The sequence below is a fragment of the Eptatretus burgeri genome, chromosome 13 (genome assembly GCF_056783735.1).
Source record: "Eptatretus burgeri isolate ZD-2024b chromosome 13, Ebu_testis_v1, whole genome shotgun sequence".
Lineage (NCBI taxonomy): Eukaryota > Metazoa > Chordata > Myxini > Myxiniformes > Myxinidae > Eptatretus > Eptatretus burgeri.
The window spans coordinates 20,795,478-20,817,082 of record NC_140973.1 but is presented as its reverse complement, the minus strand read 5'-3'; the positions used below and the strand labels follow the sequence as shown (position 1 = coordinate 20,817,082).

The following is a 21,605-nucleotide window of genomic DNA, read 5'->3' as shown; positions in this document are numbered from 1 at the left end:
TTCTGGTGCAGACTGGGTGTTGTAGCAGCGTATGTGCTCCCCTTGCTGTCGCTTGTTCTATCTGATGATGATCTGGCGCTCTTCAGAGTTGCCTCCTTCTGCAAGTACATCTCTTGCAGTCTTGAGCTCACGGACCAGATGGTTATTCTCATGAAACCACTTTGTGAGCATCTCAAGGATGTGTGGTTTGAGGCCGCTGTGGTTCCTGGAAGCCAGCTCCTTGGCGTGTGAGTCCAGGAAGTAGACCTGTAGGAACTTTGGCTGGCCCTCTTCAGGCAGGAGCAAGCTGCCAATGCGGTGGAACACTTGACCTTGGATCCGGAAGCTCGGGTTCCCACCCTGGACTTCAGCTTCCTTGTGCCCAAAGCTCATCATCACAAAACTGCCATTATACGTCCGCATGTTGTCAAGGAAGTGCTTGCTGAGGGGACCTTCAGCAAGGGAGGAAGGGCAGGAGAGGGCTCAAGGACGACCTTGCCATCGCTGCAGCACACACCCTTGGTCTCTCCCTTGAACTTGTAAGCAGAGCAGTGGGTGCAGACTTGGTCCATTCGGCCGATGTCTGCATGAGTTGTTGGGTCAGCCGGGTCATACGTGAATGCCACCCTGTTGGCATTGTTGTGCTCTTGTGCCCGGGCCAGTGCTCGTGCTTCTGCAGTGCGGTGACGCATTGCCTCAAGTATTGCATCACACTCTTCCTCAGCCTCATTTGTTCGTCGCTGTTGTTGCCGATGAACCTGCTCATTGAGCCTGGCTGATCGCTCCTCTTCAGTCTCTTTTTGTCGCTGCTGCTGTGCCTGTTCATTTAGCCAGGCATTTTACTCCTCTTCAGTCTCATTTTGTCTCTTGGTGTGTTTTCGTTTCACTGCAGCTGCCTTGGGACCAATGGAGCTCTTCCTATTTTGGGGCATCCTAAATCAGAAAGTCAAAAAAAAAATTCCTTTCGGTTTTTTTTAACATCTTAGGTGTGCTGTAGTACTCCTGAGACGTGCTGATTCCGAATATACCTTTAGTTTTGCACTGTGATGCGTTGTTCTCGAGTTATAAGAGGACAAACAAACAAACAAACATACACTACTACTTTATATATACAGTCATGCGCCACTTAATGACAGGGATACGTTCTGAGAAATGCGTCGTTAAGCGGTGTCATCATTGTGCGAACATCATAAAGTGTACTTACACAAACCTAGATGGTATAGCCTACTACACACCTCGGCTATATGGTATAGCCTATTGCTCCTCGGCTACAAACCTGTACAGCATGTTACTGTACTGAATACTGTAGGCAATTGCAACACACATCCAAGATCGACGGAACACGCGTTAGTTTTACCTTTGTGCTGTTCATGACAGACATGTGTGTTGTTAGTGGCTGCTTACAATCTTCTCTCGCATAGATTATAGAAAGGTGAATCAATAGCGTTTGGATTTTATAAATAATCACTGCATTGATGTTATAATTTACAAATGAAGAAACGAGCACCTGTCAGTTGTGTGATATATTTTTGGAACAGTGAGAATGTTGGAACAGTGCGAACGCTGATTTTCTTGAATTCCGATTTCGCACGACCCCGCTTTTTTTTCGCGATGACATTTTATGGACCTCAACAATCCCGTTATAACGGGGCCACACTGTAGTTATTATCATTATCAAGTATTATGTACTGTACATAATTGTATGTGCTATACTTTCATTTTATATGACTGGCAGCGCTATGACATCACTAGGCGATAGGAATTTTTCAGCTCCATTATAATCTTATGGGACCACCATCGTATATGCGGTCCGTCGTTGACCGAAATGTCGTAATGTGGCGCATGACTGTATATATAAAAAAGAAAAGATATTGATAATCGTTTTTCGCCCCATCTCTCAATAGTGAAGAATTACTTTTAAAAGTCTCATATGCACATCCAGATCCTGATCTTCACCAAAATTTCATCAATTTGTCCTCGTCACAAACCCAACCTGCCCACCAAGTTTCATCTGAATTTGTCCATAACTTTTGAGATATCGTCCTATGTATTGTTTTTATCCCTATCACTCAATGGTGAAGAATAACTTTAAAAAAGAAAAAACTCTCAGATGCAGATTTGAATCTTCACCAAAACGAAACCAATTGATCTTCTTCACACACGCAACCTGTGCACCAGGTTTTGGCTGAATCCGTCCATAATCTTTTGGAATATCTTGCTCACAGACAAACATATAGACAGGGTTGAAAACATAAACCTGCCCACCTTCAGTGGCAGGGGTAACTAGAGAAAGCTCAGGGTAAGCGATGAAATGTATGTGACACTTGACTAAAGGATACGTATGGATTGTCCTCGGATGGCAACCCGTTTAGGTGGAAAATATTGAGCAAGTCATAGTACTGACCATGAATGTCTCCACAAATCGAGATCATTTCACCCTGTCGGTCCAAGTGGGAAGGCGACAAGGAAAGGTCCATGATCACACAGTCATGTGAAATAAACTCATTCAAAAGGACTATTTCCTTGGTCACCCTCAACCCAATCGACAATACATGAAGGGTCAGCATCAATTGATCAATTTGTTTCCTTTTTTTAAGCTAATTGGGTCAAGCGAATTTAACTCGACTACCCACTGAAGTTAGGAAACACAAAGTTTGTACTACATTGGCAAGTCAAACAAGCAGACATGCACTATGCTGATAATTCAACGTCACATCATTTTGAGTGAAGGAGATTCACAATGCTGAAACTTTCCCCAGAACTCAACTTACATCTTTGAGATTGATTTCCATGAGACTCGGTAACTTCTGAAGTATCTGCTTTACTTGCAGCAGAATCTGCAAAGAGAATAGTGAGAAACCTCTCCTGCAATCCACAAACTGGATAATAACACAACACCTTTTAGCTCAAACACAAAATACCAGTGCACTGAAACTAGCAACAATTTCCATACTGTCATAAACAATCTATTTTTATTAACAAAACAAAGAAGCTCAGTGGAGATTGGTTTGTCAAACAGATGACAGCAAGGCAGACACAAAATTGTCTCCGGCATTAAAGAAGCTTTGCACACAGCTGTCGGCTGCTTCCGGGACCCTCACTGCCAACCATAGGAGCAGCGACAGCCTGTCACTGCCAACCATAGGAGCAGCGACAGCCTGTCACTGCCAACCATAGGAGCAGCGACAGCCTGTCACTGCCAACCGTAGGAGCAGCGACAGCCTGTCACTGCCAACCGTAGGAGCAGCGACAGCCTGTCACTGCCAACCGTAGGAGCAGCGACAGCCTGTCACTGCCAACCGTAGGAGCAGCGACAGCCTGTCACTGCCAACCGTAGGAGCAGCGACAGCCTGTCACTGCCAACCGTAGGAGCAGCGACAGCCTGTCACTGCCAACCATAGGAGCAGCGACAGCCTGTCACTGCCAACCATAGGAGCAGCGACAGCCTGTCACTGCCAACCATAGGAGCAGCGACAGCTTGTAGCATCTCTATATGTGGGAGAATTATGTGCTTAGCCTATGGGTCATCCAGATAGCTCAGATGGCAGAGCACTGGTATGGTTCACCAGAGGACTTGGGTTTGATTCCTGGTCTGGGCATTTATTTTTCCCACATATACATATGAAATTTGTTTGCCTGTTCATTCATAATTATACAGTATATGTATATATATATATATATATTTATATATATATATGTGTATTTACATACACATATACACATAGACAGTATACATATATACACAAATGGAAAAACGTTCCTGTGCATCATTTAGACATATGTTGAATGAGAGATGAAAACAAACACATCACGATGTTTGGTGATATCAATATTTAGTGTTCGATAAACATGAAATAGACATGAGAATTTCAACACACGTGTGTGCAATATATGTTTCAAGACTCTCGGAGAGGGCTGCGGTCAGAAATCAGTTAACAGCTCAATATCAGGTGTGACCACCAGTTGTGTTGACACTATTGGCAACAGTGCCTCAATGAGGACACAATATGGTTGAAAGAAGGCTTAAGGGATGTAATTCCAGATCTATACCAAGGCCCGCCACAGTTAGGCCGTCACCGGCTGGTTTTGAAGATGGCACAATCGTCGTTCCATTTAATCCCATACATGTTCTATGGCAGAAAAATCAGGTGATACAGCTGGCCAAGGAAGTGAGGGAATGTTGTTTTGTGTGATTAAGTCAGTTGGTGAGCACTTTTGTGATGTGAGGGTGCATATTATCCTGTGGAAGTGTGATGTAACATCCATGAACGTGGAGGAACGAGAGGAAGTGAGGATGGAGAACTTCATCATGGTACTGAATAGCTGTCAAATTGCCATTAATGACCTCCAGCAGGGTTCTGTGATGTGCAGTGATACCTCACCACACCAGCACGCTTCTACCGCCGAATATTGCACAACACATGCGCCAGGGTAACGTTCCCCTTCCCGTCGATAAACGTGATAACGGCCATCACTACTGTCAAGATGGAACCTCGACTCATCTGTAAAAAGGATAGTAGCCCAATCTTGTCTCCTGAACCTCAGACGTTGTCTACACCAAGCTCGGTGTGCATGTCGATGATTTGGCAAGAAAATTGGACATACGGCTGGGGCGTTCCATGTCAAGTGTACACATTTTTCAGCAAAATTTTGACACATTGTCTCAGATTTCACTCTATTTTTTGTGCAAGTGTTTGTATGCACGGTAAAACATTATGTGTCAATTTTCAGACATGGGGGCCCATTTTATCCCCCCCACCCCCAATTTGGGCGCCCCCGGTTGATCCACAATCTTCCAGTGGCCATAACACAGGTTGTAGTGGTCCAATTTGGATGATCTTGGTATCAAAATGCTCGTAAAAGCGAGATCTTTCGAATCGCGTAAAGTAAAATCACTCCGAAACAGTAATTCAAAAAGTTATAGTTTGGGGCGCCATTTGACCTTGGGCCCCCACCCCCCAGCCAAACCGATGATCGCGATTTTTTCGTGTGAAAATACCCCTTCATATACCTCAATACCTCAGCATAAATTAAAATGGGATCTCAATGGGTTCAAGTGTGATGATGGTTTTATTGTTTGGGGTCCACATATCACTAATTCTTGATTCGACGTTTGCCATCATCGTACCAATGACGTCACCTGCTGGCAGGCGACTTTATGTCTGAAATTGACAATCATCATCTCTGGACTACTATATGTATATATATATATATATATATACATATATATATATATATATATATATATATATATATATATATATATATATATATAGAGAGAGAGAGAGAGAAGGGTAGCTGCAAGAGTGAAGGGGAAAGTATATAAGACAGTAGTGAGACCAGCTATGTTGTATGGTTTGGAGGCGGTGGCACTAACAATAAGACAGGAAGCGGAGCTGGAGGTGGCAGAGTTAAAGATGCTGCGATTCTCGCTGGGAGTGACGAGGATGGACAGGATAAGGAATGAGTATATTAGAGGGACAGCGCAGGTAGGACGGTTTGGAGACAAAGTGAGAGAGGCGAGATTGAGAAGGTTTGGACATGTGCACAGGAGGGAAGCGGAGTATATCGGGAGAAGGATGTTGAAGATGGAGCCGCCAGGCAGGAGGAGAAGAGGAAGGCCAAAGAAGAGGTTCATGGATGCGGTGAGGGCTGACATGAGGGTGGTTGGAGTGTCAATGGAAGATGTGGAGGATAGAGCGAAATGGAGACGGTTGATCCGCTGTGGCGACCCCTAACGGGAGCAAGCCTAAAGAGGAAGATATATATATAGATATATATATATATATAGATATATATATAGATATATATATATATATATATATATATATATATATATATATATATATATATATATATATATATATATATATATATATATACTGCATCATTTGTGAAAAATTATTCTGCCTATTGTGTCTATTGATTTTTAAGTGTACATTTTTTGTATCACCATCATCGAATTAAGTTATAAATGGGCTAATCTCAGTTTTTGCATATTTTGCAGTAAGCATGGCGACTGAAGATTGAAAGGAGTTCCGAAAATACTGTTGCGATCCATTCAGCTGCCATAAAACGAAACAACAAAAGATCTTCGCAATGTGTCAAATGATATGTTGATGAAATTTTCTTCAAAGGTGAAAAAAGACGACAGACTTTGTACTTCGTGCAGAAAAAAAATTTATCAGTTGTCACCAGAGCGTATTGAAGAATCATCTTCGACCAGTTCGAAATTATCATCAGAAAGTACTATCGAAGGCATTGCAGAATCTATTTCGACAGATGAGGACGAGGAGGTTATTGAGCGAGAAGCAGAAGTTGACCTATTAAACCAGTCGTTCTCGATGATAGGTGAAAGCCCATTCGACAAATGAAAGGCAGAAAGGAACCCAGGGTACGTTCCTGAAAAGCGAAGTGAAGTGGAAGATTCTGTGCGAAAGAAATTAGAACTAGTTGCTGGACCAAGCACTGCGGAGAAAACAAAAAATACAGTGTCAAAATGTGATGAAAACTGCATGCCAGAGGTGATCAAAATCCTGAAAGAAAAATACGTTGTTTCGAGCTGTTCAGAGCAAATACGTTGTTGTTGTTGTTGTTGTTGTTCGTCTTTTGGCTGCTCCCGTTAGGGGGTCGCCACAGCGGATCATCCGTTATGATCCGCATACTGATTTGGCACAGGTTTTACGCCGGATGCCCTTCCTGACGCAACCCTGGTCGCCTCTTACGACACAGGGATAAGGATTGGGTTTCCCCATGATTCCGGGCTGCCCTACACCCTCTCACAGCGCGGCCCAGCACAGAGCTCCCATCCTTAAGCGATCCTCCAACCCAAGCCTCCGAGTAGCCGGATTACAGGCGCACGCCACTGCGCCCGGTTCAGAGCAAATACGTATACTGACAATATTTGCTAGGGATATGAGCATCAGAGGGATGATGAGTGAATTCAGTTGCTCCCAAAGAATGGCTGTGCAAGCCAAAAATTTAGAGAAAGAAAATGTTATGCTATAGTCTCCAAATCCCAAACACTGTAAAATATTGCCTGACGAAGTGAAATCCACTGTAACCGAATTTTACTGAAGTGATGAAGTCAGCCGAATAATGCCGGGAAAAAAGGACTGTGTGGTGGTCAGGAATGTACATGGAAAAGACAAAATTCAAAAGCACCTGGTACTAAACAATCTCAAGGAACTGTTTCAGAAATTCAAAGAGAAGAACCCTGGCTTGAAAGTTGGATTCACAAAGCTCGCCATGCTCCGTCCCTCGGAGTGTGTCCTGGCCGGTTCAGGCGGTACACACAGTGTATGTGTATGTACGATACATCAAAATGTGTAACTCATGATGTTTGGTTCCAAAATGCCACAAATAGCCGAACTTCCTAGCTATCATCATAGTTTGTAACCCAGCACAACTGGCCTGGTATTTCAGAACTTGTGAAAGTTGCCCATCAATTGAAGACTTCAAAACTGAGCTACTGAGTGCTTATGAACGAGAGGATATTGATGAAATTCAGTTTAAACGGTGGACATCCACCGACAGATCTGAACTGAGCTCCATGGTCCTGCTTTGGAAGAATTCATTAATCAATTCTGTGAACACGCGGTGAAATCAGTGAGACACGACTTCATTGCCAAGGCCCAATCTCAGTTTCTGAAAAATAAGAAAGACGAAATTGGTGAAGGAGAATGTCACTATTGGAGACTTCTCAGATAATCATTCGTTTGTCGTACGGGATGCGGCCCAAGGATTCCATTGGAACTGCTCTCAAGCGACAATTCACCCCTGGGTTTACTATTTCAAACCGGACAATGGAAAATTAAACCACGATTCGTTCACGATTATATCAGAATGCAATACTCACGACGTTGTCTCAGTCCACCTCTTCCAAAGAATGATCATTGAACACTTGAAATCTAGCTTTGGAAATGTAAAGAAACTTTACTATTTCTCAGATGGTTGCCTGCATCATGGAAGCCTTTCAGGACACTCATGAAGTGAAAGTGAATTTTCTTCATCCAAACGGGCCCACAAATAGTTTATTTTTTCCTGACATTGAAGATCACTACATTTTAAACATTTCTGATATACTTCTTTCTGTAGAACCAAAAACTGCTACAGGTAGAACCTACACAATCAGTAGAAAAGAAACACAGCTGTCAAATAAAACATTGGTTGGCAAAAAATTTTGACTATAATATACGAGGAAAAACTCTTACTCATACTAGTATCGCTTCCAGTTCCTGCATGTGCATGTGGAAAATTTACGTACAATATACTGATATAGTGGATTGGAAATCTTGTGTTCAAATATTGTGCTATGTATTGTGGCGTATTGTGTGTCCAGCAGCCGAGTCCCCGAACAATAAAACCATCATCACACTTGAACCCATTGAGATCCCATTTTCATTTATGCTGAGCTGTTGGAGTATATGAAGGGGTATTCTCACACGAAAAAATCGGGACCATCGGTTTGGCTGGGGAGCGGGGGCCCAAGGTCAAAGGGCGCCCCAAACTATAACTTCTTGAATTACTGTTTCGGAGTGATTTTACTTTACGCGATTCGAAAGATCTCGCTTTTACGAGCATTTTGATACCAAGATCAACCAAATCGGACCACTACAACCTGTGATATGGCCTCTGGAAGATTGTGGGGCAGCCAGGGGCACCAAAATTTGGGGGACCCCTAAAATGGGCCTTAATGGGCCCACAGGTCTAAAAGTTGGTATTTTGAGTTTTTTCACCCAAGTGAATAAATGACCAACATATGGGGTGAAAATGAGGTATTAGTGTTGGGAGGGTGTGTACACTTGACATGGAATGCCTCTGCTGGTCGTCATGGTCGGATGTTATGCTCGCAAAGCCGATTCCTGACAGTTCTGGCACTGATTAGTCGTAAACTGCGAGCTGTCAAACTTGATGTTTGGAACCGATTCCTAAGGTGCACCATCCGGATATGGTTACCTTGCCGAGGTGACATCACACATGTTCGTCCAGAACATGAATTGTCTTTGATGTTGCCAGTTTGTTGATACCGTCTGTAGAGTGACTGCATGGTGTCCCGCTGAACAGCAATGTGCCTAGCCACAAATTGTGTGGCATTCCTGGCTCAAGCACGCCAATAGCACGTTGCCATTCATTTTTGGAAAGGCGTGGCATCACGTTTACGATGCTTAGATGTCAATAAAAATGTTTTCAACAGCTGGGATGGTTCACCGAATCGTGCCGTGTTGCAATTTGCTCAGTACCACATGTAGCACTGTCACGTGACTCAGTACACGTGCATGGCAATCTGTGCATGCAGTGCACAGTACGCACATGCAAATTCTGGATATTCATGGGTAAACGTAGGAACATGTCAAGGCACATGTTGGCTGACCATTATATTGCTATGGAACATGTCAGCATCATTTTGTGTCATTATTTTAATCGTGCACTGGAACTTTTCCCATTAACATATGTATGTGTATGTGTATATATATATATATATATATATATATATATATATATATATATATATATATATATATATATATATATATATATATATATATATATATATATATATACACACATCTTCTTCTTCTTCTTTCGGCTGGTTCCGTTCGGGGTCGCCACAGCGGATCATCCGTATGATCCGCATAGTGATTTGGCACATGTTTTACGCCGGATGCCCTTCCTGACGCAACCCTGGTCGCCTCTTACGACACAGGGATATGGTACACCTATTTTAACCGGGGTATACACCGGCCCAGTACACTGGTACTCATTTCGCCGACCTCGGAAGGATGACAGGCAGAGTCAACCCCCTGGTGTATTAATTCAGTGGCCAACGGGAATTGAACTCAGAACCTTTTGGATCCCAAGCTGCTGCCCTAACCACTGCGCCAACACCAGGCTCTATATATATATATATATATATATATATATATATATATATATATATATATATATATATATATATATATATATATATATATATATATATATATATATATATATATATATATATATATATATATATATATATATATATATATCCCATTAATGTATATCTTTTTTTCTTCTTCTATTTTTGCCTAAATAAAAACATGGTACAACTTTAAATTTACATTATAGGATCCAGCGATATATCGATAATCAGGTTATATCAGTGTAATTTTTCATATTGATATTCCGGTACACCAAAAAAAAATATAAAAAAATAAATAATGATTAAAAAAATCGGTACATCACCAACAAATTAAAGAAAGGTGTTTACAAGAACGGTGTTTACAATACATGATTTTAAAAGTTTTGATGTACTCGGCTACACCTGGAACAGTGGAATGTGTGACGTCGAGATGTACCAGGAAGTAGGTACAGTAGGTTACAACTTTTAATGCTCAGCATCAGAGCACTGCACAAACACTCGCATTTTTCTTTGCCCTCGTGGCTGTTTTTAAAGCAATTGCCAATTGGTTATTTTATATGAATTGGGTGTGCTTTAGAAAGCCTGTGTCGATTACCGACATACCGGCCTGTGCCGTTTACCAGTACGGCGATCCGTGAGTCACCCCGGCCTGTGCCGATTACCGGTACGGCGATCCGCGATAGTCATATTGGCCTAAGCTGATTACCAATATTAATCTCACTTGAAAACAAAATCATTTTTAATACAAGTTGAAGTTGGAAATAAAATAACCGTTCTCATCATGGGGAGGGGGGAGGGGGAAGCCCCGTGTGGGAATATTTTGAAAAATTACCGTGTGTTTATGATGTATATGTCACACCGGAATACGTAATAGAGCATTACATATTTTTGGAACCTGCACAATTTTTGTTTTTATATCGGTGTACCAATATGAGCCCACAGATACATCAATATCGGGAAAAAATATTTGATATTGACGGAGCCTATTACATTATTTATCCACCTATTTTGCATATGGACAACCTTAGTTGCGGGGGTGGTGGAGGGGGAGAGGCAGAAACAAGGCAAGGTTTGGGGGGTGCAAATGGGCAAGGTTTGGGGGGTGCAAATGGGGAAGGTTTAGGGGATAAAAAAGTGGGCAAGGTTTGGAGAGGCGGGGGGGGGGGTGCAAACACAAACTACGAGTGTGCTGAAACTTTTTTGGTTTTAGTACACTGGTATTTTGGAAGAAAAAAAATACCAGTGTACTGGACGACTCAATATCCATCAGTTCACACCAAATAAAAGTATCTCCTATCATGGGACAGCAGCACACAATCATTTGAGCCGATTGATAGCTCAGTTGGTAGTGTTCTCATGGGTTTCATCTATGATGAGGTCGTACTTTATAATCCACTGCCGTTCTGATCTGCATTTACATTGCAGATAAAATAAACATCCCAGGACATCCTATAACAATGTACGCCATTGTGTAGCCAAATTCACTGCTTTGGGGTTTGCTGTACAATATGATTATCAGGGTCTGCAGCCAGTGAATGACCATGTGATTCTCAAGTTATCAAAAACAAGTCAATAACGAACACATGGACAGACAACCCAAAACATAATGCTTCCGGCCTTTGGCTGCGGAGGCATAAAAAGAAGAGAGATAGAAAGTTACAATGACTTAATGACAAAGCATGCTGCTATTTTGGGGTTTATTTTTATTTTTGCTTTACTACAGAAACCAAAGCTTCAACTCGAAAAATAAATTACGGAAGCAAAAGTTGCAACATATATAAACTTTTTGTGCAGTCGTTTGGATCGCAAATCATGGGGCTAAACGTGGATCAAACATTTCCCAGTAGTGCAAGGTCGGTAAGCGCATCGTACCTGGTAGGCATACTTCCGATGAAGTTTCTTTTGTTCTCCAAACCACTCCATTAGCTCTTTCATGAATGTTACCGTAATGCTGCCATCACTTTCGAGCTTGGGTCCCGTGTAATCATCTTCAATGGCTGTGCGAAAAGCAGCGGACAAGCAAAAACATCAAACTGTTTCCGACTCATCGGTCAAGGACAGCAGTTCTGTTCTCCTGGAGCTTATCAGTACAATACATATTACATATCAAAGGAAAGCTTTAAGTTACCCAAATAATGTTGACCCGAGTTTCTAGATGCAACTTTGCACTCTTGGATACATTGGAGGCTGTTCGCCGAGGTAATTAAGGTGAGGAGCACCAGATCGGTGGCCTTTTGGTCTTCTTCATCAGATTTTGCAACCACTCACCTCTTAGGCTCTACTTTCTAAATCCAAATCCAGACAGGTGCAATGTTCATGCATATAGCCCATTCCTTGTTAACAGTCATTTCATCCAGGTGTTTTTGGATGAGCGTGTAAACTGCAAAGCTATCAGTCCTCTATTTCTGCCAACTTATACCCTCAAAATGTTTGAGGATGTTTTCAGCAAGTATACTCGGCGAATCATCACAATACTCAGTGATGAAATGATACATCAAATCCAGTTCATTTGAGACCTTTCAATAATCGTGTGTCTTCACAATTGTGGAGTCATAGAAAGGGCACGCAAGTGTAAAAACTACTGGCTCCTGTAGCTGCTAAACATTTCATACACTCTCATATGTATCCCAATGGTTTCAAGTGGGAGACTTCTTTAATGTATGCTTCAATAAAAAAGGATTCAAACACATTGTAAGATATGAGCTGGTGTTAAAGAGATCACGTACAGTCAAGAGCATTAGTCACTACATGGTCATTATTTAGTTTAGAGCAACATCTAATTATAGTCCATTGCACGTCTTCGTATCAAATTTTTGAACAAGCATACTCATGGATTCGATGTCCATCATATCGGCGACGGACTTGGAATCATCGCAGGCAATTGCTCTCTCGAAGGCTTTTTGCTTCACGATCTTAGCACACTCCTGGTACTTCATCTTGGCATCCTTATCATTTGGACGAACTTTCATGACCTGGATGGGGGAAGAAAAAGGTGGCAAAATGCCCAAATCTTTGGTCAAGCCATCAAAGGTATGTGGTGGAGTGAAGACTGGAGTGGAGACCGATGACCACACTGGAGTGGAGACCGGTGACCACACTGGAGTGGAGATTGGTGACCACACTAAGGGCATCAACCCAGTGTTTAAGGGGAGAGAAACACTTACAGTCTCATAATCTTTGAGTGCAGCTTTGAACTTCCCCAAAGCCATGTTTGCGGTGGCACGACGGTAGTATCCTTTGACGTAGTTGGAATCAATACGAATGGCAGAAGAGGCATCGCTAAGTGCGTAACCGTAACACTCTGTGCGCAGGTACGCCAAGCTCCGATTGCTGTAGTACACAGCATTGCAGCCATTCAGGTTTATTGCCTCTGTGTAGTAAAAGATTGCTTGGTCATAGTTCTTATCTATTGGGAAGAGAAGGGGATTCAGGGAGAAAGGGAAAAGTAAACTCAAAGCAAAGAGCTTGAACTATGAACATTTTAATGTGGTTTAAGAAGAGGTTTTGAATTCAGGTTGGAAATCTTTCATGAACAATTGTCTGATAAATCATTCAACAAGAGCTCACTTAACCTTCCTATCCAATACATAATTTTATCAGCAATCTGTCAAATACATATTTCATTAGAACAAGAACTCAGAATATGAATTACCTGGTAACGGCACACAATAGCCTACTTTTTTTTTGAAGTACCACTGAAGTTTTCCTATCTACTTGCGAATGTAAGCTGGCTCAGTGCTCTTCCAACTTCACTTCCACCTCCATCATGGGATTCAGGAAAGCTCTGATTTTAGTGAGCATACCACAAAGTTATCGAGACCCAAGTTTGATTACCTCTGCCACCGAAGATGGACGGAGGTTATGTTTCCAACCCTGTTTGTTTGTCTGTGAGTAGGATATCTCAAAAAGTTATGGACGGATTCAGGCGAAACTTGGTGGACAGGTGGGTGGGTGACAAGGCCAAATTAATTAAATATTGGTGAATATAAGGATCCGGACCTGGATCGGAGAATTTTTTTATTCTTCAAAACTCATACTTCACCGTTGAGAGATTGGACCAAAAACGATATCTCAAAAAAGTTGTGGACGGGTTATGACAATACTTGGTGGAAGAGTTGGTCAGGTGACAATAAAAAGCCGATTCAATTTTGTTTAAGGTGCCAATACAGATCCGGCCTATCAATGGGATACAAAACGTAAACTGTTCAGCCTGGTGAAGGTATGCGCTCCACCGAGTGCCGCTTTAGATTGACACGGAATTAGACCCAATTAGAAGTGTGTTCTTGTCAAAGATCTAACAGGGTCCAAGGGTCCAAATAATCTCAACATCGATTCTTCTTAAGAATCCTTCAACAAAAGGGTGGGTTGACTTGCCAACACCTCTTAGTTCAGCAAACCATGGCAAATGTACACACATTTAATTCCCAAGACAATTAAAATAAAATGACAACATTTCCTTGAATTTCCCCCTCACCAACTTCAGATTTCCTACAGACAAATTGCTAGTCCGGACGAAAACAGAACACGGGGGAGGAAATTGTTGGACATGTGACAAAACACAAAGACCTGGGAAATTGCATTCTGCCGAACCTCATAAACTCCCACTCAAAACATCGTTTGTACAGCTGCTTAGCCAATTCTACATGGGAAAAAAAAATTACTCCATGATGCATGGATATCCAATTCATACTGTAGATAAGGCCTGGATGCAGGAGCAAAATAAAACATGGTCTAAACAGCATTATTAGCCATCAATAAACGTTCTGGAACTAGTAGCGACTTGTTTTTTTTTCAAAATTGATGTAACACTAACGATCATGGAGGAGCTGCTTGTACATATGACAAGTAGCAAGAAGATGACATTAGTTGACATAAATGCACTTTTAAATGAATGAATATTATACAATATATATATATATATATATATATATATATATATATATATATGCATATACATATATATATATAGGAATGTTAGATGGACCATTGCAACTAACACCTGCAAACTTACTCCTCTTCCCATTCATATACTCCCCATGAACTGAGCAGGCACTGGACCGTGAAAGCGCCCAGATTGAGCTTTAAAATCCAAGCCTGAAGTGAATGGGTTTTCACAAGGCAAATTGTGAATGTTAAAACAGAAGCAACGATAACAGCACTCGGTAGCGCGCATACCTCCACCAGGCTGAACAGTTTACGTTTTGTATCCCACAGACAGACTGGATCTGTATCTTGACCTCCAAAATCGAATCGGCTTGTTCTTCTTACCTAACCAACCCATCCAACTAGTTTTGTCATTCAGTAACTCGTCCACAACCTTTTGAAATATCGTGCTATATATCATTTTGGTCCCATCTCTCAATGGGGAAAAATCACTCAATTAAAAAATTCTTGTATCCAAATCCAGATCTTCACCAAATCAAATCAATTCTTCCTTGTCACACGTCTGACCTGTTCACCAAGTTTCATCCGAATCAGTCCATAACTTTTTGACACATCATGTCAGGTATCATTTTAGGCCCATCACTCACTGGGGAAAAAAAATGACTTTAAAAATTATTGGATCCGTATCCGTATCTTCACCAAAATCAATTCACTTCTTCCTTGTCAAACACCCAACCTGTCCACCAAGTTTCCTCTGAATCCGTTCACAACTTTTTGAGATATCGTGCTATATATATCGTTCTTGGGCCTATCTCCCAATGGAGAATAATCACTTCAAAATATTGTGGTAGCCGGATCCGCATCCGGATCTTCACCAAAATCTAATCAGCTTGTTTCTGTCACCGAACCAACTCATCCACCTTTGGTGGCAGAGGTAACAAACAGTATAATACGATAATTCGCTCACTTTACTGCTAAAACACAAATTCATTGTAACCATCCAAACTTTCTAGGTTTAGGCATGCATACAAAAGACAGACAGACAGACATGAGACAGATAGTACTGTATTACACAAAGCTAAGATACATTATTGTTTACTTGGAGAGAATCGAGGCATTTTATTTTATCATGACTTGTAATACCAACTCCCACCAGGTACGGCTAGCTCTACATGAGACACATTTACATAGACAATTGGCATCACCACTTACACCAATGTGATCAGGGATATGAAAGTTTTAAACAGGCAGAAACGTTCCTGGGTACAACCCGAGTACAACCACCAAGTTTCGACTTTCGACCAGCGGTTTAGGGGTGCATAGACGACAGAGAGAGGCGGTTACATTTGTTTCATATATTGTTGTGGGGACGTGACGAGGGGGTTACGGGCATAACATAGACTAGTTAGACATAGATGTAACATGGACTCCTAAATTCCTTAAATCATTCCGTTGCAATCATTCCATGTGTTTACCTATATAATGAACTGTCAACAGCGAGTTCGGCAAGCAAGCACCCCCATCCCCCCCCCCCCCTCGCTTGGCAAAAGTAAGTCTCGCGATCATGTAAGGTAAGAATTGCCTGAAATCGGCACCGTTGTACCCCGGATGCGCGCGCACGCACGCACGCACGCACACAATAAAAAAGAGCAGAGCAGCCCATGCCCATCAATGATGTGATTTGATGTTTATTTCCTTGAGGCTTGGAAAAATAAGAACACTCCTCCAATGACCTCACACACCGGCACGTGACCAGAAATGAGTGGTTGCATCAGGAATAAAAGCAGACATGTACCGAGACTCGGAGTCTATTGGCCTGAGGAAGTTCGCTGGCGAAGTGGGTGAAACATTGCCTGAGACCGGACCTGTTCTTGCTTATTAATTCAATAATAATTCCAGCAATCTATGTGTCTGTCTGTCTGTCTGTCTGTGACCGCTGTTTCTCGACAACCACTGGTCCGATCTAATTGAAATTTGCCAGGTATATTGCTGGGGACCTGAGTATGTGCCTTTTCAAGGTTTGATATGAATCGGACAAGTGGTTCCCAAGTTACGGCCATTTACTTACCAAACCAATGACAGGACACGTTGCTGCGTAGGCGTGGCCGATGGGGAAAGGGTGCCACTTAGTTACCAATGACAGGACACGTTGCTGCATAGGCGTGGCCGTTGGGGAAGAGATCCTCAGTTACCAATGACAGGACACGTTGCTTGGTATTTTGCACCCACAGTATCTGTCTTCTATCTATAATTCCAGCAATCTCTGTTTGTTTGCATTTTCAAGGTTTGAAATTAATCGGACAAGTGATTCCCAAGTTATAGCCAAGTTAGAGCGCGTTCCCCATGACGGGTTACAGCGTACGGACTTCCGGATAGTGATGACTTAGCCTCGGTCACATTTGCCACGGCGGCCGCAGTATTTCCACGGTCACACAATGTAGCAGTCACATATGTTTTTATTTTTCGGGTAGCCGCACGGCGTGTTTATAAATTGTGGAGACCGAAAACGTGGGGTTGCCGTACGGTCTTTGATTTGATGTCGCACGGTGACCTTAGGGCGTCCCTGCGGTGGCAATATAATTTTCAAGGCAGACGCAAGGAGACCTCAAGGTGCCCGCAAGGCGACCGCAGGGGGGGCCTAAGGCGAACGTGCGGCCAGACGGACGGTAACGAGTGGGTATATATATACCAGTCCTTTTTTTACTGAAATAAAAATATACCAGTATATATAACTGAATATACTATAACTACAATATACAGTGGTGCCTCAGAATCCGAACGGCCAAGCTGTTTGAACAAATTGGAATCGGAACAAATTTTTTGAGAAAGTTTGGCCCTAAAAACCCAATACATTTAAAAAAAACCGAACACAACGTAGTGTTCATGTTTGTTCACGCGTCTCCCCCACCTGTTCGACCCGCATCTTCACGCTTTGTTCATTCAGTTCGTTGGTGGAAGTACTCAGTCACATTTGCTCTACGGCGAGGATAAGGCGGCCGTACGCCCTCTGAATTGACAGAAACGTGTGGCGGCCGCAGAGAAACTGAGGTGGCCTTAGGGTGGCCCTACGCCGTTTGGCTATATTTTACAGGCCGTAGGGGTGCCGTGGAATTATAACTGCGGAGTTACAACTTTTTTCATTGCTACGCTCACCGTAGCAATTCGACAAAGCCAAGCTATGACGTAGATGTGTTCCACGTCGACCGTACGTAGGGCGTACGATGGGCTTGCGTTTTCCGTGCGGCTGCCGTCAGCTCTTCTTAATGAAAAATGAATTTTCCCAACCCCCAAAAAATTATGGCACCCCCACGTTTTCAGTCTCCACAATTTATAAACACGCCGTGCGGCTACCCGAAAAATAAAAACGTGTGACTGCTACATTGTGTGACCGTGGAAATACTGCGGCCGCTTTATAATTGCGAGTGTCCGTACATTTTGTAGACCCTCCGGGCGCCGAGCCAAATGTGACTTAGGCCTTACCTTGTGTTTTCACCTTCATTTTTTTTTTTTGAATCATCTTGTGTTTTAATTAACAAAAAAAGCAATCCGATCACATGGTGTGATGGACTGTCGGGCAAGGATTGAATTTCACAGCAAAACCGGTTGTAATTTTTAATATCCATGATTACGTCAGCCCAATGCGTTTGATGAAAGTGATTGTGGTTCTGGGGGCATCATGTTTGATGAGCTGCCCTGGGGGCAGCGCTGTCGCAGAGTGCGCGAGCGATCGAAACCTAGGCCGGAGCTCGAGCCTGTGTGGACCTTTGGATGTGGCGATTGTACCAGTTTACATACAATACACCACCACCGAAGGTCATTTACTCATCTTATTTTACCTTAAACATGGGGGATTTCAGTTTAAAGTGTCTTGAAAGTGGGTTTTCTTTGGGTCCACAAACGGATTAATTCACTCCATTATTTCTTCTTGGGAAAATATTTTTTGAATCCGAACTTTTCGCAATCCGAACAGCCTCCAGGAACGAATTAAATTCGGATTCTGGGGGCACCACTGTGTATAGGCAAACAACTATACTCCGATCTCTAGCGGTAGCGCACGGTGGACGCACAGTCGACGCAGACTGCCAGGGAGGCCGTACGTAGGTGCACGGCGGGCGTAGGGGAACCGTGCGTCGACCTTACGTTGCCCACAGGTAGTCACACAGACCGCAAGGCCACCGTACGGCGACCGTGTAAATAGTGCGGCCGCCGTAATTTTTGGGGGGTTGGGAAAATTCCTTTTTCATCGAGAAGAGCTTACTGCAGCCGCACGGAAAACGCAAGCCCACCGCACGCCCTATGTACGGTCGATGTGGAACACATCTACGTCATAGCTTGGCTTGTCTAATTGCTACGGCGAACGTATAAATGAAAAAAAGTTATAACTCTGCGATGTCATCCCACGGCGACCCTACGGCCTGTAAAATATAGCCAAACGGCGTAGGGCCACCCTGAGGCCACCTCAGTTTCTCTGCGGCCGCCGCACGTTTCTGTCAATTCAGAGGGCGTACGGCCGCCTTATCCTCGCCGTAGAACAAATGTGACTGAGGCCTTACTGTATTCTAATAATTTCTCGATTTCTTATGCGCATTTATAGATAAACACAATGCCCCAATCCAGTCGTCGTTTATGAGAGCGTAGGAACGGACTGTGTGGTTGTTTGAAAGTCTTTTTACATATTTTTTTGCACGTACGGCAACGCACGTACGGGCATGCACTAGTTAATTAAATTAGCAGAGTAGAGTAAGTGTACTTTTTGGTTGGAAGCGCATTTCCTCTTTTTAAAATGTTTAATCTCAATCACCCAATGTTATACCACATATATGAATATGAGATTTGAATCGAGATTTTTTGCATCACGAGGCAGATAAGAACACCAGCAGGCCAACCTGAAGCAAAAATATCAGCCAAGAAAAGCTCACGACTTGTCCTGGATATCCTGATAGATCATGGGGGAGGGTGAAGGGGAGAATGATTGCAATATATGAATTCACTACTTCATTATGCCATGCTGTCCAAATAATATCATTGTTAAAGTTCCACAGAATCAGAAATTCATGCTTGGTTAAATTATTAAATATGGCTTCACTTAACACTTAATCATTGTTTTTTTTTTTTCGAGAATAAATATCTTGAAACGAAGATTTTAATGTTTTTTGACATCCGTGTCCGCTCGATTGCGCAACAACAACAAAAAAATGCCGATGGGATTACGTCATCATCACATGACCTGCTCCGTCTTCTTCAGAACACTTTTGCTTCCGCACTTGTGTTTACATGCGACAAACACTCACTTTATACATAAAAACACCGTAATCCCATCATCGACCAACAACAACAAAAAAAAAGTCCCACGCTACCCCCACGAAGATTAGAGATCATTCTAATCTGATGGAAAAGAAGAAAAAGGACAGAAAGTGCCAGAAACTGAGGGTAACAGCATACTGTTGCCCCAACGGTTGTACAGTTATGTTCACTTGTGAGGATAGTCCAATCCAGTATTGCAATTAGCCATGCCGCTGGTATGCCTGGTGGTGGCTTAATGATTCGGGTGGTAGGCTTGGGATCCTAGGATCCTGAATTAAAATCCCAATCGGCTGTTGAATTAATAGCAGGTGGTGTTGACTCTGCCTGTCATCCTTCCGAGGTCGGCAAAATGAGTGCCAGCATGCTGGCTGGTATCCTGTGTCGGAGTGGCGACCCGTTCAGGATTGTGCCCAATCGCCGAGGAGACTGCTAAAGGCCCAGTCACACCTTGACGTTTTAGCCAACGTATGCCGATTTTTGAAATTTTTTTCTAAAACGCTGGCACACGTTGAATAGGTTATGGGTAAGTTTTGATAACATTGAGAGCACGCTGAAAAACACTGCCATACATCGTTGTACGCTGGCTTTAAACGTTGTACTTTTCGGTTGTCCTCAAATTTTTGCATGCTTGAAATTTCACGACGTATGCCGGCGTATGACTCACACGTTCCGCTACGCTGGCCACAAGTTGTATGCACGGTCTGCGATCGTTGACAGACGTCAACACATGCTACTTGTAAGTTAATCATAAGTTGAGACACGCCGAGGTAATGTCTAGCGTACCCGAAACTTATTTCTAACCTATGATTAACGTGTTGTTGGCACGTTACGCGATCGTTGCCACACGTCGACAGACGTTACTTTTAAATTACTCATAGGCTGAAAGACGTCGGTATAATGGATCGTCCTTGCGTCAGCGTCCACGGCCAGGACACTTATTTGCAGCATTCTTCAAACTTTTCTTCGGCATGACGAGGATGTTCACACTTCGATGTCTAGCTTGGCTATGATTCCAATTGTCCATCGGCAGCGTCTATTTAAAATAGTCGAGTTTGAGCGTTTTAACACGTTCAGAAGAAACGCTTCAAATTTCCAAACCCCAGCGTCAAAAAACAAAGGCGAGTGACAGCAATTTAAATCGTTCATTGTAAACAATGAAAATAGCTGAGTGGTACCGTTTAAAAGTCATTGAGTGTAAAAAAAAAATCCAATTGTTGAGCGCAAGCGTCTACTTTCAATAGTGGAGATGTAGCCATTTAAATCGTTGAGTGGCAGCCTATGAATAGCAAACCCCACGTCACCGGCAAAGATAAACTGCCGCACGATATGGATAAGTTAGGCTATCGTTGGGCATAGTTTGTGAACGCCGGCTACACGATAATTATTCGTTGGTATACCGTATCTATAAGTTATCGAAGCGCTCTATTCACATTATTAGTTCATTGTGCATTTGTCCAACCCGTTATGAATGGACCTAAATCGTAAAAACAAGCCATAGCTCATTGTTGAAAAAGCCCCATAAAAAATTAGC

General features: G+C 42.7%; 1 protein-coding gene across 1 annotated transcript in view; it reads right to left on the bottom strand.

Moving 5' to 3' along the window:
• PPP5C (protein phosphatase 5 catalytic subunit) overlaps window positions 1-21,605 on the bottom strand; it is a 40,028-nt gene that overhangs the window by 14,182 nt on the left and 4,241 nt on the right. Inside the window, exons 2-6 of the mRNA XM_085851582.1 lie at window positions 13,051-13,292; window positions 12,714-12,858; window positions 11,759-11,883; window positions 2,751-2,816; window positions 2,319-2,417 (exon numbers count right to left, since the gene is read on the bottom strand). Coding sequence (XP_085707708.1) covers window positions 2,319-2,417; window positions 2,751-2,816; window positions 11,759-11,883; window positions 12,714-12,858; window positions 13,051-13,292 — 677 coding nt within the window. The remainder of the gene's footprint in view (window positions 1-2,318; window positions 2,418-2,750; window positions 2,817-11,758; window positions 11,884-12,713; window positions 12,859-13,050; window positions 13,293-21,605) is intronic.